Genomic DNA, 16385 nt, shown 5'->3' on the forward strand with positions numbered 1-16385 from the left:
AGTGAGAATTATGTAAGTGCTTCAGCGATCTGCTGAAATGGGACCTCTGTCAGAAGAGAATTGTTTCTGTATCAGGAATCTGGAGAAAAATGTCTTGGATGTAAAGTCTGTGTGAAAGCCCGGTGAAGGCAAAAGAATAACTCTCACTGATTTCAGCAGGATTTGGATCAGACAGGATTTGGTGATACAGTGAAGAATAAGACAGAAAGGTACCATTCCTCTAGCCTAAATGTAATATTTGAAAGAAATCTCTGCAGAAGATTCCTTATCTTGAAGTTTAGGAAAAGCAGAACACAATCTTCTCTGATTTCCTTTGAAGAAAGCACTGCTGTTAAAAGGGAGTGACCACTGAACTCAGATATTGCATTTTCTGTGTTGACTTAGTATATGGGTGTTACCAGATATTCCAAGAAGGAAAATCAATGTGCTATAAGACTGGCAAAATACCATTTAGATTCAATTTCAAATTTCTTATCCTCAGCTACATTAGCAAATTGATTGAGCCAACATGAATTACATTATATTTTAGAAGAATGTGGCTAACTTTAGTCAAAACATTTTAATATGAAGGGTCAGATCCGGCTGTACACATTGACTTAAGCGATGCTGACAGCATTGCCCACTTTACGATTTTGGACTAGCTTTGTGAAATGTTCATAACTAAACCAAAAATATTTGTGAAGCTAAGAAATATTTTCTTAAAGCAAATATATATTTTTTTCTGCCGTGCTTGTATAGAATATTTTAGCTAACTGATAAATAGATATTAAAATGCAGAAAATGCTTATAGAGTCTCAGTGGGTTGCCCTGTTAATTTGCAAGAGCCAATTAAAATAAATAAATAAAGACTAACACTAAAAAGTGGATAATTTTGGTAAGTTTGAATTTATAAAGTCCCTTTAACACTAAAGACAATGATTGCCTCACTTTTGTTAAAACAGATGCATGTCTAATTCCTTGATGCAACTCATGTGCTTGAAAAACCCACCTCTGTTTTGTCTTTGGGGGATTTATTTCCTTTTTGGTTTTCCACCAAGTCTTTCATTTTATGTCACTGCTTCTCCAGGTTTGAGCTTATAAGCATGCCAAAGCACTTTCATTTGTAAGCTATCCTGAAGTTTTAAACAGAAGTTTGCCGTCTGTGGATACTGATGCTTTGTTAAAAGACAATCACACATGCCGTGGCGTCTAAACCAGACAGCTCAGGCACTCTGAGTGCTGTATGCTGCTATACTCGAAGGATATAGACATATTTTTACTAAGTGAAAGGAAACTCAGACTTTGCAGTTTATGTTAAGGAATGACATCATGCAGTGCAACGCCTGAGGCAATATAGCTTTGCTTTTTCACTCCAAAATAGAGCTTTTCAACAGCTTAGGTACCACTCAAAGGAAAAAAGAAATTACCCAGACCATTCACCTACTCGCTCATCCATCTGGTCATCCATCCAACACCTAATGTATCATGGAAACCTTCTGTCAGAAGCCCTTGTAAAGATGATGAGTGAAAAGGTAGCTCGCTATCAAAATGGAACAAGATGAACTGATGGATGAAGGAACAGATAGATCCATCAAAAAGACAGTTTACAGAATAGCTGTCTTCCACATTTAAGTTCATGGCTTGAGGGGGGTAAGGTTAAATACTTTCAAATTGGTAGTGTTGAGTGCCATAGATTTGGTATTCCTGTGGTACCATTATTACATAATTCATAGTAATGAAATAGTTCATTCTTAGCAAACAGATGCAGTGCAACATTGTTCTGAAGCAGCATGATTATTGTTTAATTTCTTAATTTTTATTTTTATAAATTGGTTTAAAATATGTGTTAAGAGGAGCTCAGATTTGAAAACTTGAATTATATGAGTAAGTAGCAAAACATCAAACATTAGCTTCATTGAGATTATGTATGTGATTAAATAAAGGAGTGTTGCTCCTAAACTATGCAACTTTAACAGCCATAACAGCAGATTTCATTAGCAGAATATGCCTGGCAATGGACAAATGTTAGAACTAGTAAAGACCCAAAAGCATCTCATCAGAGTGATAACTCAAAAATCTCTTACATCAGAAGTCTCATTGATGTGAGTGAGTGTACTTTTTGAAGCAGGAAGTATTAATGTACATTAAGATTTGTAAAATCAGGCCTAAAATCCCTCCTAGTATTAAGAGAAAATTATACTTTGCTAAGATTACTTTTAAAAGATATTCTGTTTTTCAAATTAAAAAGTCAATGAGAGAGCAAACTAAGAATTGAGGCCTCCAGCTATGCAAAACAACCTAACTGGGAAATTTAAAATATATTTGTATTTTTTTCTCTAGTAAGACACTAAGGCAGCAGTAGGAAAATTCCTCTGTGGAAAAGGAGGACCATAAGTCTTCAACCCTTCCACATCCAGTAGAATTTACATGTGTAAGCTGTTCCTCAGTAAAATCCAGTGGCCAAGTAAATTTTACTTAGGGGAAACCAAGTTGCAGATTCATATTATCACAACAGTGATTAGAAGACACTTAAGGTGAAAAAATTATGCGTATATCCTCTCAACAATTTTGTCTCATTTCATATCCATTTCCCTGCTGTCTTTGCTCATGCACACATACATAATGGTAGAGTTATGAGTGAAAAATGACAAGTCATCGATAACTCCAACAAGTGATTGTTCTTTTAGCAAATGCCGTTCTAGTACCAGTGCTGTCTCCAGTATTAACTGCATAGCGCAGTCCATGAATTGTCATGGACTGGAAGACCTCATTATTTAAACAATAAGGAAGACTCCAAAGCTCACAAAGTCCCTTTCCTATTGGAGTGGGGTCATCTTTCTTGTTTACATATTTATTTGAGTGTTAGAGGATCCAGAAGAAGGCACAGATGCGGAGAAATGGTGTTTCAACCTTTAAAATACTAACTCATCCAAGATAGGAAAGCAACAGATATGCCAGAACTGTCTAAAAGTGTTCTGTGGACTTGGTTTAGAGTGATTGTCGTCCTAAGGAGTGCCATAATCCTCCAGTAAAAGGAGAGGAGCCCCTCTTCTTGTCTGTCTTGGGGAGCTCTCCTGGCTGGAGTTACGAAATTTCTTCTTCCTCCCCATTACCCCCCCTTTCCCCCCCGCCCCTTCCTCCCTCCCTCGACCTTTAGTAAAACATTAAAAAAGAGATGGTATTAATTCAAGGGGAGGAAGGAAGGAAAGCTCTGACAGTCAGCGCCTTTCCTCCGATTCCAAGGAAAAGATCTCAAGATTAGTAAAACAGTTCTGGACTCCCTATTCATCTCGCCTCCAGCCTTTGGACCTCTGTCCTTAGTGAGGTGGGAAGGAGGGAAGTGAAATATCTAGGTAAGGAGAAAAGAATATGGAAGAAAATGGAGAATATGGAGTGCTGGTTGGGGGAATGCAGGAAGGAGAAGGAAAAATGGTGTTTGAAAAAGCTGGCCGTGTATCCATTGGAGAATCTAAAACTCTGACAGTACAGAGCCATAAGGAAGAACAGGAAACTCTGAGGACATAGTATGTAAGAATTCAGCCTTCTAGAGTATACAGTGCTACTTGCTCTAGCTCTAAAGAGAACAGAAAGAGAAGTTGAGTTGAGAAGACTGAAGGTTTTGACATCAGGTGCTGCTGGATCCCATTTTCCTCATATGCAAAGGGAAGAAACTGATCTTACATGCTGGGGTTGTTTGGCTTCAGTGCATGTTTGATGTTTTAATAGCCATAAGTTGCGTCCAGTAATTTTAAAACCTCCTGAGATGCAGCAAATTGCATCAGGTGTGTCAACACTTTCCAGGGGAAGGAAACTCTACACTCCATTTTTATTTCTCATTTCTTCATCAGTGCAGTTCTTTCACCCTGATCAAGTCCTAGTGTTTCATTTACAAATTTGTGGGTGAGGAGCACAAGGGATGTGCAGCCCACCTCTACATCTCCATACATTATACCTCTCCATACACTTTTGTTTAGCTAGCTAGGGCCCTCTTTGGGGACAGGAACTCCTTTCAGATACATTTCTTCTCTTGTCCCCATTCTCTTCCCCATGGTCCATCCTGTCACCATAAGATGATGCAACACCGCATCACCACTTGACTTCGAGACCCGTCACGACGACCACTAAAATTGGTGAGCTCCCCCTTGTATTTTGATCTACTTTAACCACCAGCTATGCCGGAGTGAGCACTGGGTTATAGGCTGTGTTCTGCTACATGGTTAGCAGTTTGCACCCTTTCATCAAGTGGACTAGAGAGAAGAAGGATTGACTTAGCACTGGGAAGAGGGAAGGGGATGGGGACATGTAGTAGAAATTTCATAAAAATGGGAGAAGAGTTAGGTGTTTGGATTATAGTTGACTTGATGCTGCTTTGATCGCCATTCTGAGCTCTGGCCTGTCTGGTTGTCTGTTAATTCAACAAATTGCAGATGGTATGCCCCTAATCTTCAGAGGAACAGTGAAATAATAGGTGCTGCTTTTGCACTGCATGAAGCAATTTATTTTTAAGGTAGTCAGTGTAGCCTGGGACATGAGCATTATTATGGAGATGTCTAGACAGAATGTGATTTCAGTGGCCACAAAACTGGGTGAATAGGCAGTTGTTAAAAGGATTTATTTTGAAAAAATATGCTTTCTTATTACACTTGTAAGTCCACTCAACACATGTTGTGTGACCTTGAGTAGCCTGCTTAACCTGCCTCCGCTTCAGTTTCACTGCCTGTGAGCAGGAATTCACATGGAAGCACTGCAGGGTTAATCATCTGAAGCACTGTGTTTTCTTCACTTTTTCAAGAACTTTGCTCTTTCAGAGACATCACAAATGTTTGTGTTTGAAGTTTTTTGGTTTTAGATTTGTGATCCTTCATAACACAAAATTTCAAGGCTGAAGAATATGCTTTAAGTTTCCTGCGCAACCCATGTATCCTTAGAATTTTTTTGATTTTTACTGTCTTCAAGCCACCCTTTAACACCTTTACATTATTAAAAGTGGTTTTACAAGTTAATCCCTTCCTTTGACCAGTCAGCAGAGAAGATTTTTCTATGGGCTAAAACTTGACAGGTATTGTTACCTGAATCGATAGTAGAAAAATAGCCACATATTAAAGCCTTATCTATAGGTGTAAAAGGGGTCCAAATGCAAAAGTGTGGATTTATATTTCTGACTGAGTCTAAGCTTCTCCAAAGTTTTGATGTGTGAGTGGATGTGAAAGTGCAGGGTTCAGATTTAGGTGTTTCTGCTTTCAGGCTAATCTTTGTTATTAATAAGTTTGGGACAGGATATTTGAATATTGTATTTCCACTCTGCAGTCTTCCTAAATACCACAAAGAGTCAATCTGGTGCTTTGTTGTCCGCCCATTCTGGCCAGGACTCAATGTAAGATGAAAAGCAGAGGAAATGTCTGGCAATAATGTTATTCACCCCCCCTTCACCAGGACGACAGTTAACGATCTTCAACACCCAGGCGCAAATAGCCATAGGAGGCAAGGACAGAGGGCGTCTCTTCCAAGGCCAGCTCTCCGGGCTCTATTACAATGGCTTGAAAGTGCTCAACATGGCGGCAGAGAACAACCCCAACATTAAAATCAATGGAAGCGTCCGACTTGTTGGGGAAGTCCCATCCATTTTGGGAACAACACCCACCACCTCCATGCCGCCAGAAATGTCTACTACCGTCATGGAAACCACAACCACAATGGCCACCACTACAACCCGAAAAAATCGTTCACCACCCAGCATCCAGGTAAGTCAATTGATTTTTGCATTTCCATTGGGCCTTTCTTATTGTCTGTTTTGCAGCTCACTGAAGACCTCCCTGGGGCCAGGCTCTCTGAGTGAGGCTACATGTCACTCTTGACATTAATAATGTTGTGCAGGGTGAATCACCATGGAGTTTGTTGTCTTGTTGTGCTGGTGAACAAGCAGAACTGAATAAATAATTAGTACACACTTACGAAGTAATGGGACAGGTTTTGATCTTCCAGAACCACCTGTTTAAATAAGTAAAGTTGTATCAGTATGAATAAGAATGTTTTTAACCATGTTTCCGTAGTTGAATATGTGGGAAAATGTATTGCTAAGAGAGTTTCAAAGCCTTATGGGGGGTGGATGTATGGCTATTTATTGTGATAGTATATACTGCTGCAACAGGGAAGCTTGTAATGGGGAGAAAAGCAACGGAGCGTTACTTTCAGGGTGAGCCATTTTTCTTTTACAGCCTTCCCTTAGATAATTTTAAAGGAACACTGTCAAGATCAGCTTCCTGCAAAGTGTAGGTTTTCCAACATATAGCTGTTGGAAAAACAGTTTTTATAAAAATAACTTCTGGAAAAAGAAAACAAGAATTACATATGTTTTGGTTTAATTGTGCCAGTGTAGTGTTTTCAGACTAAAAATACAGTGAAATACAGTGGTTTTAGAACCACTTGTGTGGCAGCCAGGATATGGAATTGATTAGAAATTGGTTTAAATTGTTTAAATTGGCTTTTCTGATGTGTGCAAAGAAAGCAATACAGTAAATAACCAATTTTGAGGTAAAAGCAGCAGATTGGATTTTTAAAGTTATTCATTTTATAAGTCTATTGTGTTAACAGCTAAAATGAAAAATCTGTTTTAAAAACTTTGTTTACATCAGAGCCTTTTCAGTTAGAAATCAACATACTGTCCCTGATACCTTTGTACACTGGCTGAACCACTGGCTAATGATTGTTAATCAGAGAGTTTGCCTTCATTGAACCCCTCCAAGAAAGGTATGTTGTTGTCTAATTAGATGAGACGTTTAAATGATTCCATCTGCTTCCTTGGAACAATCTCTACTGTTTGGGATGAATGAGCTTAATGAAATTAAAGACTTTGAAAAACTGGAGCCATACAGTCATATGCCTGCTTTGTAACTGCTTCAGAAAGTTTCAGCCCTTACTGGTTGTGATTGTGTTTATACAGTCAATCTTTTTATTCCTAGTCTAATCTCAATCATTTAGGATGTGGCATCAAGAAAATGTGCTTAACTGTGTAGAAGTTGCAATGGAATTATAACTGTTTGTATTAGAAGTAATTAATCCCAAGGCAAGGCTTAGCATTGCCCCAACACCTTTTGCATTTTGCAAATCCAGTTGCAATTACTTGAGTTATTAGCTTCAAACACCCAAAGCATGACTTAAAAAATCACCGTTGGATGATGGGAAATTACCCCAGTTTTGGTCACTGACTGTCTGAAACTGGAGGAATACTCTTCCTTCTTCTCAGTGTCTAGCTCTAATTTTAGAGAAAATCTTGGTGTGATTTCATCTATAAAAGACTAAAGTATGTGGTCCATATCCTGGTCTCGTTACTGCCATTCACTGGAGATTTGCTACAATTTACAAGGGCAGCAGTGTAACAGAGAGTAGCACTGGGCCTTTGTGGACTGGGAGAAGGTGGAAAATCACCCGACCTTCCTTGAAAAGGAGCTCTTCAAGAAAGCTCCCTGTCGGAGCACTGTTCCAGGTCACTGGGCCCGTAGAGAAAACTATGTGCTGAAAGAGCATTGAGGAGATTTGATAAAGTGTCAAAGTGCCTCTAAAAACATAGTTAGTGAATGAGTTCCTGGATACACATGCAGCACAACAGATGGCCTCATCTCAGCTGATATTAAAGCAATAACTCTTGACACTTCATGCTACCCACTGAAAGAAAGGTAAAAGTCAATATGAACCTCCATTACAACTTTCTGCATTTCAAAATCAGGCCATATTCTTGCTGTCATGGCTCTTCTTTCTTCCTTACTCCTGCCAGAATTTGATTCTGTCAGCTTAAGTTGGTGTTATTTGTCCAGTGAGCATGAGAAGAATTTGTCCTTTTCCATTTGAGCAGTACATCCGGCTGTGGTTTTCAGATGCCTAATGGTTATTTTATCTCACTTGTCTTTGACATCACTATTGTCAAGCTTGCTTAAAATTTTAGATCTGAGGGGTGGAAAAATCTAATAAAACAGGTTTACTCTTTGGGGAACATAAAATATAAACACCTAAGGCTATGTGCAGTACAAGTACAGTTAGTTATTACTTTGTTCCGTTTTCTCTTCTCTTTTTCTTCTCAGAAATAAACATTCTTCACTTTCTAGGCCTTCACAGTCTAGTCCGTTCCCTCCACATCAGCATGATTCAAGCATTTTTGGCTCACTTGCTAGATCTGATCATAAGAATCTTTTTTGCTTCCTTTTACCATCCGTAAGTTAATATCAGGTTGTTATTCTGATTGCTCTGAAAGGCTGCTTTAATCATGATGCTTGCAAAAAAATTGTCAATGGTTAGACTGACGTTCTTAAGCAGCTGTTTATTGAGCTGATTAACATTGTCTTATTTTTTCTTTTCATATTCTCCATCTGTCTGTATCCATCTAGGGTACCTTGTTTTATACTTATATTGCTTTCTTCTTGGGATTAGAATGTACTCTTTATTTTTCGTGTGTACAGTACTTAGCACAGAAGGGTTCTGGTCCATCATAGAAATATCAAACATGATATAAATACAAGTGAACATCTAATGCATTATAGCAAAAATCGGGATAGGTAGCGAATTATTATTCTTATTGTTAGCAGTATCTGTCCTATTTTGTATTATTCATTTTCATATGTAAGTAATTAAAACTCCTCCTTTTCAGAATGCATATAAAACTTGTGTAGAATTTCAACTCTGTCATCCCTAAGTGATAAAAAATGGGAATTTCAGTAGGATTTACATGTCATTCATCAGAAACTGCAGACTCAGATGATAACTGCAAAGATGTCTTCTGTTTCTAACACACACCAAGATACCTCCTGCAGTTACTGTGCCTGAGCACTGCCACAACAGTTTAGAGCACTGCTACACAGAAAAACTGGAAAATTCAAGTGCTTTAAAAATGCACTGTCTATATGCACTGACCAGTGATAAGTTTTCCAATTTGTCAGAGTCCACAAAACAAGAGTATTGTCTTGGACAAACAGTGAAAACAAAGCAAAGTGACAACAGAACATAACTGAAATATCACGTGACAATTATATTAGCATTTAAAATGTCTGTAACTTCATTATGTCTTAGAATTTGTAATTCCATTTCTGCAAGGCAGTGAAATTCAGGTCAATGGAGGACAGGCAAGATTTGAGTGAGAAACAGTTGATACACGGCTATATATCACCATAGTTAAGTCTGTGGTAGGAAAGTGTCTGTGATTCAAATATCCTTCAAAGGGGTCTTGAAGGAACAGGACAGGAGGTAACCTTTTTTTCCTAACTGAAAATCAGAGCTAGAAAAGGAGTTTCATTTCATGTTTGTTTTGGTGAGTTTGAAGCAGCACTTTTGCTCTGCTGTCTCTGGGCACAAATGCTCATTTGACTTTCTCACACTCGTTTTTGTTCTGTTCAAAGGTCTGTTCAAAAGTGACATATGTTGTATTAAATTACTGTTGTCAACCTCTTGGCCCTGACACACCAGACCTTCCTGTAATAATAATATCCTCTCTGGGAATTTGCTTTGCCAAGTTGCCCTACAAAGGCCACAACAGCAAGCTGCTAACTCTTGCTTATGGTAAAATAGTATGCCGTGCAGACTGCATTAGCTAGGAGACACAAGGCTGTCTCAGGTCAATATTGTGGCAGGGCTGCCATATTTCTAGCAGGGTTGTTGATAATTAGAAGTTTTTGTTTCAGTTGTTAAAGATACTAGAATCCCACATGCTTGTATTGCCTGTTTTCAACTGCTGCTTCAATTTGTAGTGGAAGAGTTGAACTGTTTCCAGGTTTGGGAGACTTCTATGGAAATGTGTTTAAGTGATATTCTTTCTCCTGGCTTTTGCTTCTAAGTCAGCTGTTTATGTGCCCAGAATTTATTCAGTAAGTCGCTGCTCAAAGTTCATAGGGAGACTTTCTCTGTATGCTCTCAGTTGGCATGCTCTGCCCAGCTTCCAGCTACAGTTATTCTGTTTTGAAATGATTCATGTAACGATGTCTTAGAAGTTAATTATGGAATAAAGCTAGCCTAGAAAGGCACGAACAGTGATACAGGCTTGTTCCACTCCAAACATCTTCAGTTCAGTAGAGCCAAGAGATTATTTGAGATGGTGCCTGGACCCAGAGCAAATCTGCTCATGATAAGCCTCCACTGACCTAGGGCAGGACCCCAATATGTTTGCCTCATGCTGAGGTCCCGAAATGGCAACGATGGACAGTTTTCACTGGAAAAGGGATCAAGACAGATTGACTTATGATCTCTTATACTATCTAAGAGGAATCAGAAATGTGTGCTCTGCTACAGATCCAAACATTTCTTGATTTCTCAATTTCTGGATCTTCAGATGGGGATAATGACTCTTGCCAAACTGTTCAAACAGTACCTTGGAGGCTAAAAGAATAAATTGCTTGTAGATGTTTTCAGACATGATCTTAGTGCCATTCAGTGACAGTGTATGGTATATAATATGCTGAGTGTTCTCCGAAGAATAGAAGAAGGGATTTGCCCATTATCTGTGTGGACAGTCCATTGGTGTGGCTCAGAATAAGATTGTCAACCTTTAACCATTAGGCTCTCCAACTTTGTATAAACGTGTTTTAGATTGAGGCAACAATAATCTTGATTAATGTCTTTCCATAATGTGCAGCTTCAGGCTAGATCTTTTCTTGTATCTTTTTCATGTATCTTACAAAGCAGAACAGCACAGAAGATTTGTCAGTCTAATTAGACTTTCACTGTCTGCTAAGACAAATACAATGTCTCACCCTTGCTTTTGCCTAGGTACTTTCTTTTACACTCATGTATAATAATTTTGGGGGGAGGGCGGGAGAGGGGAAAATTGGCCTTTAATTTGCTTTTCACTTCTTATAAGTCACTAGCAACTTTTTCATCCCAAGACTGCAAAGCTCTTATTAAAAAAAAAAAAAAAAAAAAAAAAAAAGTACTTTACTTGAGTCTTTGGTTTAAAGACTGGCTTCACGGGCCAGTCGGTACTGCTGAGAATTATGCATTCTGGCTTTCATCCCTCCTTTTCTGGAGGGATTTTTTTCTCAAGTTGTTGGGTCTTTTTGTTTTTGTTTTTAAGAGAACAAAGCCAGAAACAGTACTTTCAAGTATAGTCCTTTCTCCTGGCCTCCATTCCTGTTGAGTGACATGGTGGAGTTGTTGCATAACTGCAGTGCAGTCCACAAAATGGAATTTCCTTACTTAAGCTCACTTCTCTGTCAAAGAGATGTGATGATTAGTTGCTGACCTGGTTTGGGCAGAGAAGGAAGACAGGTAATGGGAGCAGGAATCCAAATGTGAGCCAGAAAAATTACATGGAAACTACCGTTCCATGTAGATTATAGAGTGTTTGCTTCAATAATACCATATAAACTCTAAATACTTCAAAAATGTATAGCAGTTGAAATAAAGGACTTGAGGCATAGAATATAACACCTACATAGCTGAGAATAGATGCATCTTTTATGTTCTGGCAGGGGGAGTGAAAAAAAATAGTCTTAGTCTCCATGCTTTAAATGAATATCAAATATTGGTGGAGGGAGGAAGTTACAGTTATGGATGTTCTGACCAGGATGCTCGGATTAACTGTCATGTTCCCATAATCTAAAATATCATCCTATTTTTTCATGCCTTCATTCACTTTCTGCAGAAGTTAGATGTTCTACAATCCTGGAAGTGCCATAGAGAATCTTAATTTCAATATTCATTCAAAAGGAGAATGTGATTTTACTTTGTTTTTGCTGAGCAGTCCATCTTCCCAAATACTGACAAGTACTGATGTTGTAAGTAAGCACAATTACACTATTACAGAACATTATACTTGTAAAGCAGCTCATACATAGGCTAGTCTGAACAGTCACTTGTTGCCCTTATCACTAGTGATATTTGAACACTTAATCGAACAACCATTTTCAGCTCCAAGGGAGACTAATGATTTAATGATTGAATGTGTGTGGCAAACCTGAGTTGCCACAAGTTGATGCAGAGGATAATTTATTAATATATAGCTTACACTCAGTCTTTGGGGTAGCCTGCCTTCATATAGTAACACCAAGTAGTCACTTCAGTCACTTACAAGTGGTTTCTGCTGGAATCCACTTTTTAAAAAAAAAAAAAAAAAGTTTCTTCAAACTAACAGTTTACAGAAGGCCTGAGTCAGACTGATTCATCTCTACAAGGGCTGAGCTTGCTTTGTCTTTCATTTGCAGATCTGAACAATCATTTGGGATTGGTATCTGCTAGTACTTTTCCCATGTGTAGCTAATTCTGTTCTACTGTGAAGTTTGAAACGCATGTTTGCACTGGCTTATGAAGAGAGAGCTGGTATAAATCTTTCAGCACTTTTCTAGAATTCTTCTGATAAGATTTTTTTTTGTCCCGAGCAAAAACTTTGAAATATTTTCTTGTTTTTAAGGGACCAAAAAGCCACACGGCTTTCTGTAATAAAATGATAAAAATCTGTAATAACAGCTGCAGTAAACTGATACCTACCTTCTGCAGACAGGCAGGCATACATTTCCCAGAAAGTATCCTAAATGACATCAATATGTATTTTCTTTCAAAGCACAGTATCTGTCTCTGTATTTAGACATGTCATTTAGCCTGTCAGTGGATTCTGGTAGGTCACATGGAAGACTCTTTTCAAAATCTGATTAATATGGTACTCAGGAACTAAAGCTGAGGCTTTACTCAAGCATACCAACTGTATATGACCACACATTTGATCACAAGCCAAATGAAAGGCAAGGAAAGGTATGTTGTTCTAGGGTGGTTGTACAGTGACAGTATAAGATGAAGAGAACCGATACTGGAGAAAAAACAAACAAACAAACAAAAAAAACCCAGCCGTTTAGAAATAAATGGAGCAGAATCAATGGTTATAGATCAAATATAGTTGGGGGATTGGATCATGTTTCATTACAGTACGTCTGCTCTGCTTACCATTTATATACTTCAGAGAAATGCCTAGAAGCTATAAACATTGCCAGAAGACTTCCAGAGTATGTGTTTCGTTTTTTGTTGGTTTGTTGTTTGTTTGTTTGTTTTTGACAAGGCTGGCTGAGAGGTGGGAATGTGCCTCTTACCTTTCCTAGCTCATATTTGGATGAATGTGCAGAAAGTAGAAACGCATTCTAGCTGTTGTGACAGACCCATTTTCTGAAACCTCCTAATTAATGCCTAGCGTTTGTGTAGAGTGCTGGCTTTGTTACCTAGCAGAAACAGAAGGGTTTCTGCTAGTTTCTTTTTCATCTGTGGAATGAGTTGTCACTGATTTGCAAGATGAGCCTGTCACAGTTAAACTCTTATAAGAAGCGGTTAGTAAGGTAGGCTGTACAGCCACCAGTCCTTTCTGTCCTCCCCTACATGGCGTGTGAATACATGGGCTGTTGTTCATTTTGATTACAAAATTATTTAGAACAGAAAAAAATAAAGCCAAAGGGTTGAGGACATGAATTCCAGTTCCCTCAGTATCGTATGGGATGCAGATGTTTCCCCAGGGCTTTCTGGTAGTGTGTTTTGGGAGTAAATTTGGTCTGTTGGCTCTTCAGACTTAGAGAGGCCCATGAAGGGGCTCTTTTCCCTCAGGACTGCATTGGGAGCTTTCTGCTGGTGCTGTACTGCACGTTTTGCTGTGTCACAGATTGCGTGGGCTTCGAGGCATTGATTTGTGGGTGGTTACATGGGTAAGGTAAGGAACGCCTTCAGGCATACCAACAGTTTGTCAGGAGGTGTGAACCAGAGAGTAGAAAGAGGAAAAGGTAGGAATGATTGAACTGCTAAATACATAAAAGGAGGAAGAACAAGGATTAATACTGTGCTGCAGACAAGTAAATAAGCTCCAGAGAATGAGAAGCATGCCTTAACATGGTAAGAGAGGTGAAAGCAAGAGCAGAATTTAAAGATGGAGAACAACCTAGCTGGAGATGGTGGAATGCTCTTTTAGCAGCTATATTTTGTATAGATGAAGGCTTGGAGAAGAGGTATCAACTTCTACTCACATGGCTTAGTAACCGTTTCCTGTGCTAGTTTTGAACCACTGCTTTGTACCTCACTTTGTCTTCCCTAAGGGAGAAGGGGAGCCATTTTTGCCAAGCCAGCAGTGACTCATTTTTGCAGAACAGTCAGGGAGCTCTGTGGCATGGTGGAAACAGTTCAAAGACAGGTTCATCTGGACTGTCATGGAAAGCACCTCTCCTCTCTCCAATAGCTCTGTTGCAGCAACTGTTTCAGAGTAGGAAAGCTCATTTTTGATGTCCAAAGTGTCAGGCTAGGTATGGAAAAAGCCCTACAATACACTGTCTTAACATTAATATCTCGGCAATACCTTCAGTGCCCAGGCCATATGCAGAGACTTGCGCAAATACATTGAATTTAACTCAGTCACAATACTTGTCGTTTTTCTTTTCTTTCCTGAAGGATGACCTCCAGTGAAAGTATAAGGACATGAATGATTTTAATCTGCAGTAACAATGGAGAACCTGTCCTGACTCCAGCAGCATAAATATACAAAATGACAGATTATCCTGCTGCGCCCTCCCTGCTGCCTGAACATACACATACACGCTCAGTAACACACACAGCAAAATTCAAATTGGTCCTTATCTTCTATCTGTTGCCCCCGTGATTAATGCTGCTCTTGCTGGGAGACTAATCGAAAGAGAGGAAATATGGAGGGAAGAACAAGAAATATGTATTTTTTAGACTATCGTTATCATATTACTATTGTATTACTATTATTCCTTTAATATATTTTTCTCTTGTTAGAAGAGCTTAATATACTGACACAGCAGGAAGCATGAGAGGTGAGAGTGGATTTGATGGTAAGAAGATCGATGGGGCAGGCCAAGGCAAATGCAACATGGGAATTTTGCAGGAAGGAGATGGGCTGTAGGGATGCCTTGCATTTGTGACATTTTAGCCTATTTAGGATGTAGTGGTCTGAATGTAGGCTCTAAACAAGGAGCCCAATTCATTCATTCAGCAGCTATAGACAAACTTCTTGCCTATGTAGTTCTTTACTTTTCCTATAGTAAGATAAAAATGCAGTAGTCATTGGCTCATGCAAAAGTCACAGGCCTTGCACTAGCAGCAGGGGTGGAAGTGTGAAGTTTCTCCCAATTGCTGCAATGGAGCATTGCATTTTTCAGCCCAGTTCTTTCACAGTGGCCCCATGACCTTGTAGTTCCAGCTTTGATCTCACAGCTCTGTATAGCGTACAGCAGAAAGTTACCTTTTTGCCTTGGTAAAACTGAAAATGAATGCTTTGAATCGATATCACTTACGTTTACATAGGAGGCTTCTCTTCTAAGTTGAGTAGGGATGAGTTTTAATTGTCTGTAGTCCTCATCATCTTAAGAAAGCAGACTTAATAAGGAATGGGAAAAAATAAGTATGCGGATAGTGGTGTGGCAATGCTTTTTGCTTTCTCTAAGCTTATCATATATAATAAGCTAAACTTTTTTTTTTCCCTTTGAGACAAGAAATGCAGAAAGGAGAGACTGTAGTAAGCAACACTCTTGTTTGGCACTAAGGATCATGTTGCCTCTCTATTTCTGTGTTGTGTCTCTTATAACAAGTGTGACCACTCAATCTTCTAAATACATTCATGCTGTGATAAGGTGGTGATGGACACCAAAGAAGAAATTAGAAATAGAATGAGGAGTGACTTGATGTCTACACTATAGTAGCACATTTTTGTAGGATTAGTTTCCCCTGTGTGGTCTGTCTCATTACTCTGTTGTGTGTGTATTGACATAATACCTGCTGCCTTCACAGGGTAGGCTCAAGACTTGCCAATATGTTTAGAGACCCAATCTTAAGCACAATCATTTTAGCTCCCTGCTGATTGCATTTAGGCAGCAGTTAATCCACTTGTTCTCTGCTACAGCAGTGCTCTGTATTTGTATTAGCACTTACATTAACATGTGGGTCTCTATCAGCTCGGATTGTTCCGTTATTACAGACATAACCTCATTAGAGATATTTATAGAAAAACAAACTAAAACTGATTCTGTACACCTGGTGCATTCAACTCCTCCTGTATATGCTTCACCTAAGCTGTAATTTTACTGCCTAATGCATTGCTATTTGCTCTACTGCACTTAGTCGTGTAAGCAAGTAAAGTTTTGTTAGTTTGGTGAGCAGTGGTTGTCCAGGTGGGCACTGCTATCACATCATGTCTCATGTTGGCATTTAGGAAATCTGTAGGAATAAAATTCAGAAATTTGATATACTGGGCCAGGTCACAACATACTGCCTACTCGTCTTGAGTCCTGGAAGGTAGTATTCAGCTTTAACAGTGCTAGAAAGATCTATGCAACAAAGCATATGGGCTCCTTCCAGAGCCAGAAGGGGAGCTGGCCCCACTCGGTAGAAAAACTGCACGCAGGTGTTGAGATTCAGCCATCAGATGGGATTTAGAGCTGCTAGACATA

At 39.1% G+C, this 16385-nt stretch overlaps 1 protein-coding gene across 15 annotated transcripts in view; it reads left to right on the forward strand.

The window, feature by feature from the left end:
- NRXN3 (neurexin 3) overlaps positions 1-16385 on the forward strand; it is a 901920-nt gene that overhangs the window by 784764 nt on the left and 100771 nt on the right. For 12 of the 15 annotated variants that reach the window (XM_088529326.1, XM_088529321.1, XM_088529327.1 and 9 more), the window contains one exon: positions 5413-5720. In XM_088529326.1, the coding sequence (XP_088385452.1) occupies positions 5413-5720 (308 nt within the window). Of the gene's footprint in view, positions 1-4049; positions 4110-5412; positions 5721-16385 lie in introns of all 15 variants that reach the window. The other 3 variants (XM_088529330.1, XM_088529323.1, XM_088529324.1) reach the window with 1 other exon arrangement.

This window comes from Tinamus guttatus, unplaced genomic scaffold, assembly GCF_059628265.1.
Source record: "Tinamus guttatus ecotype Peru unplaced genomic scaffold, ASM5962826v1 Tinamus_guttatus_pri_ptg000327l, whole genome shotgun sequence".
In the NCBI taxonomy this organism is placed as follows: Eukaryota; Metazoa; Chordata; class Aves; order Tinamiformes; family Tinamidae; genus Tinamus; species Tinamus guttatus.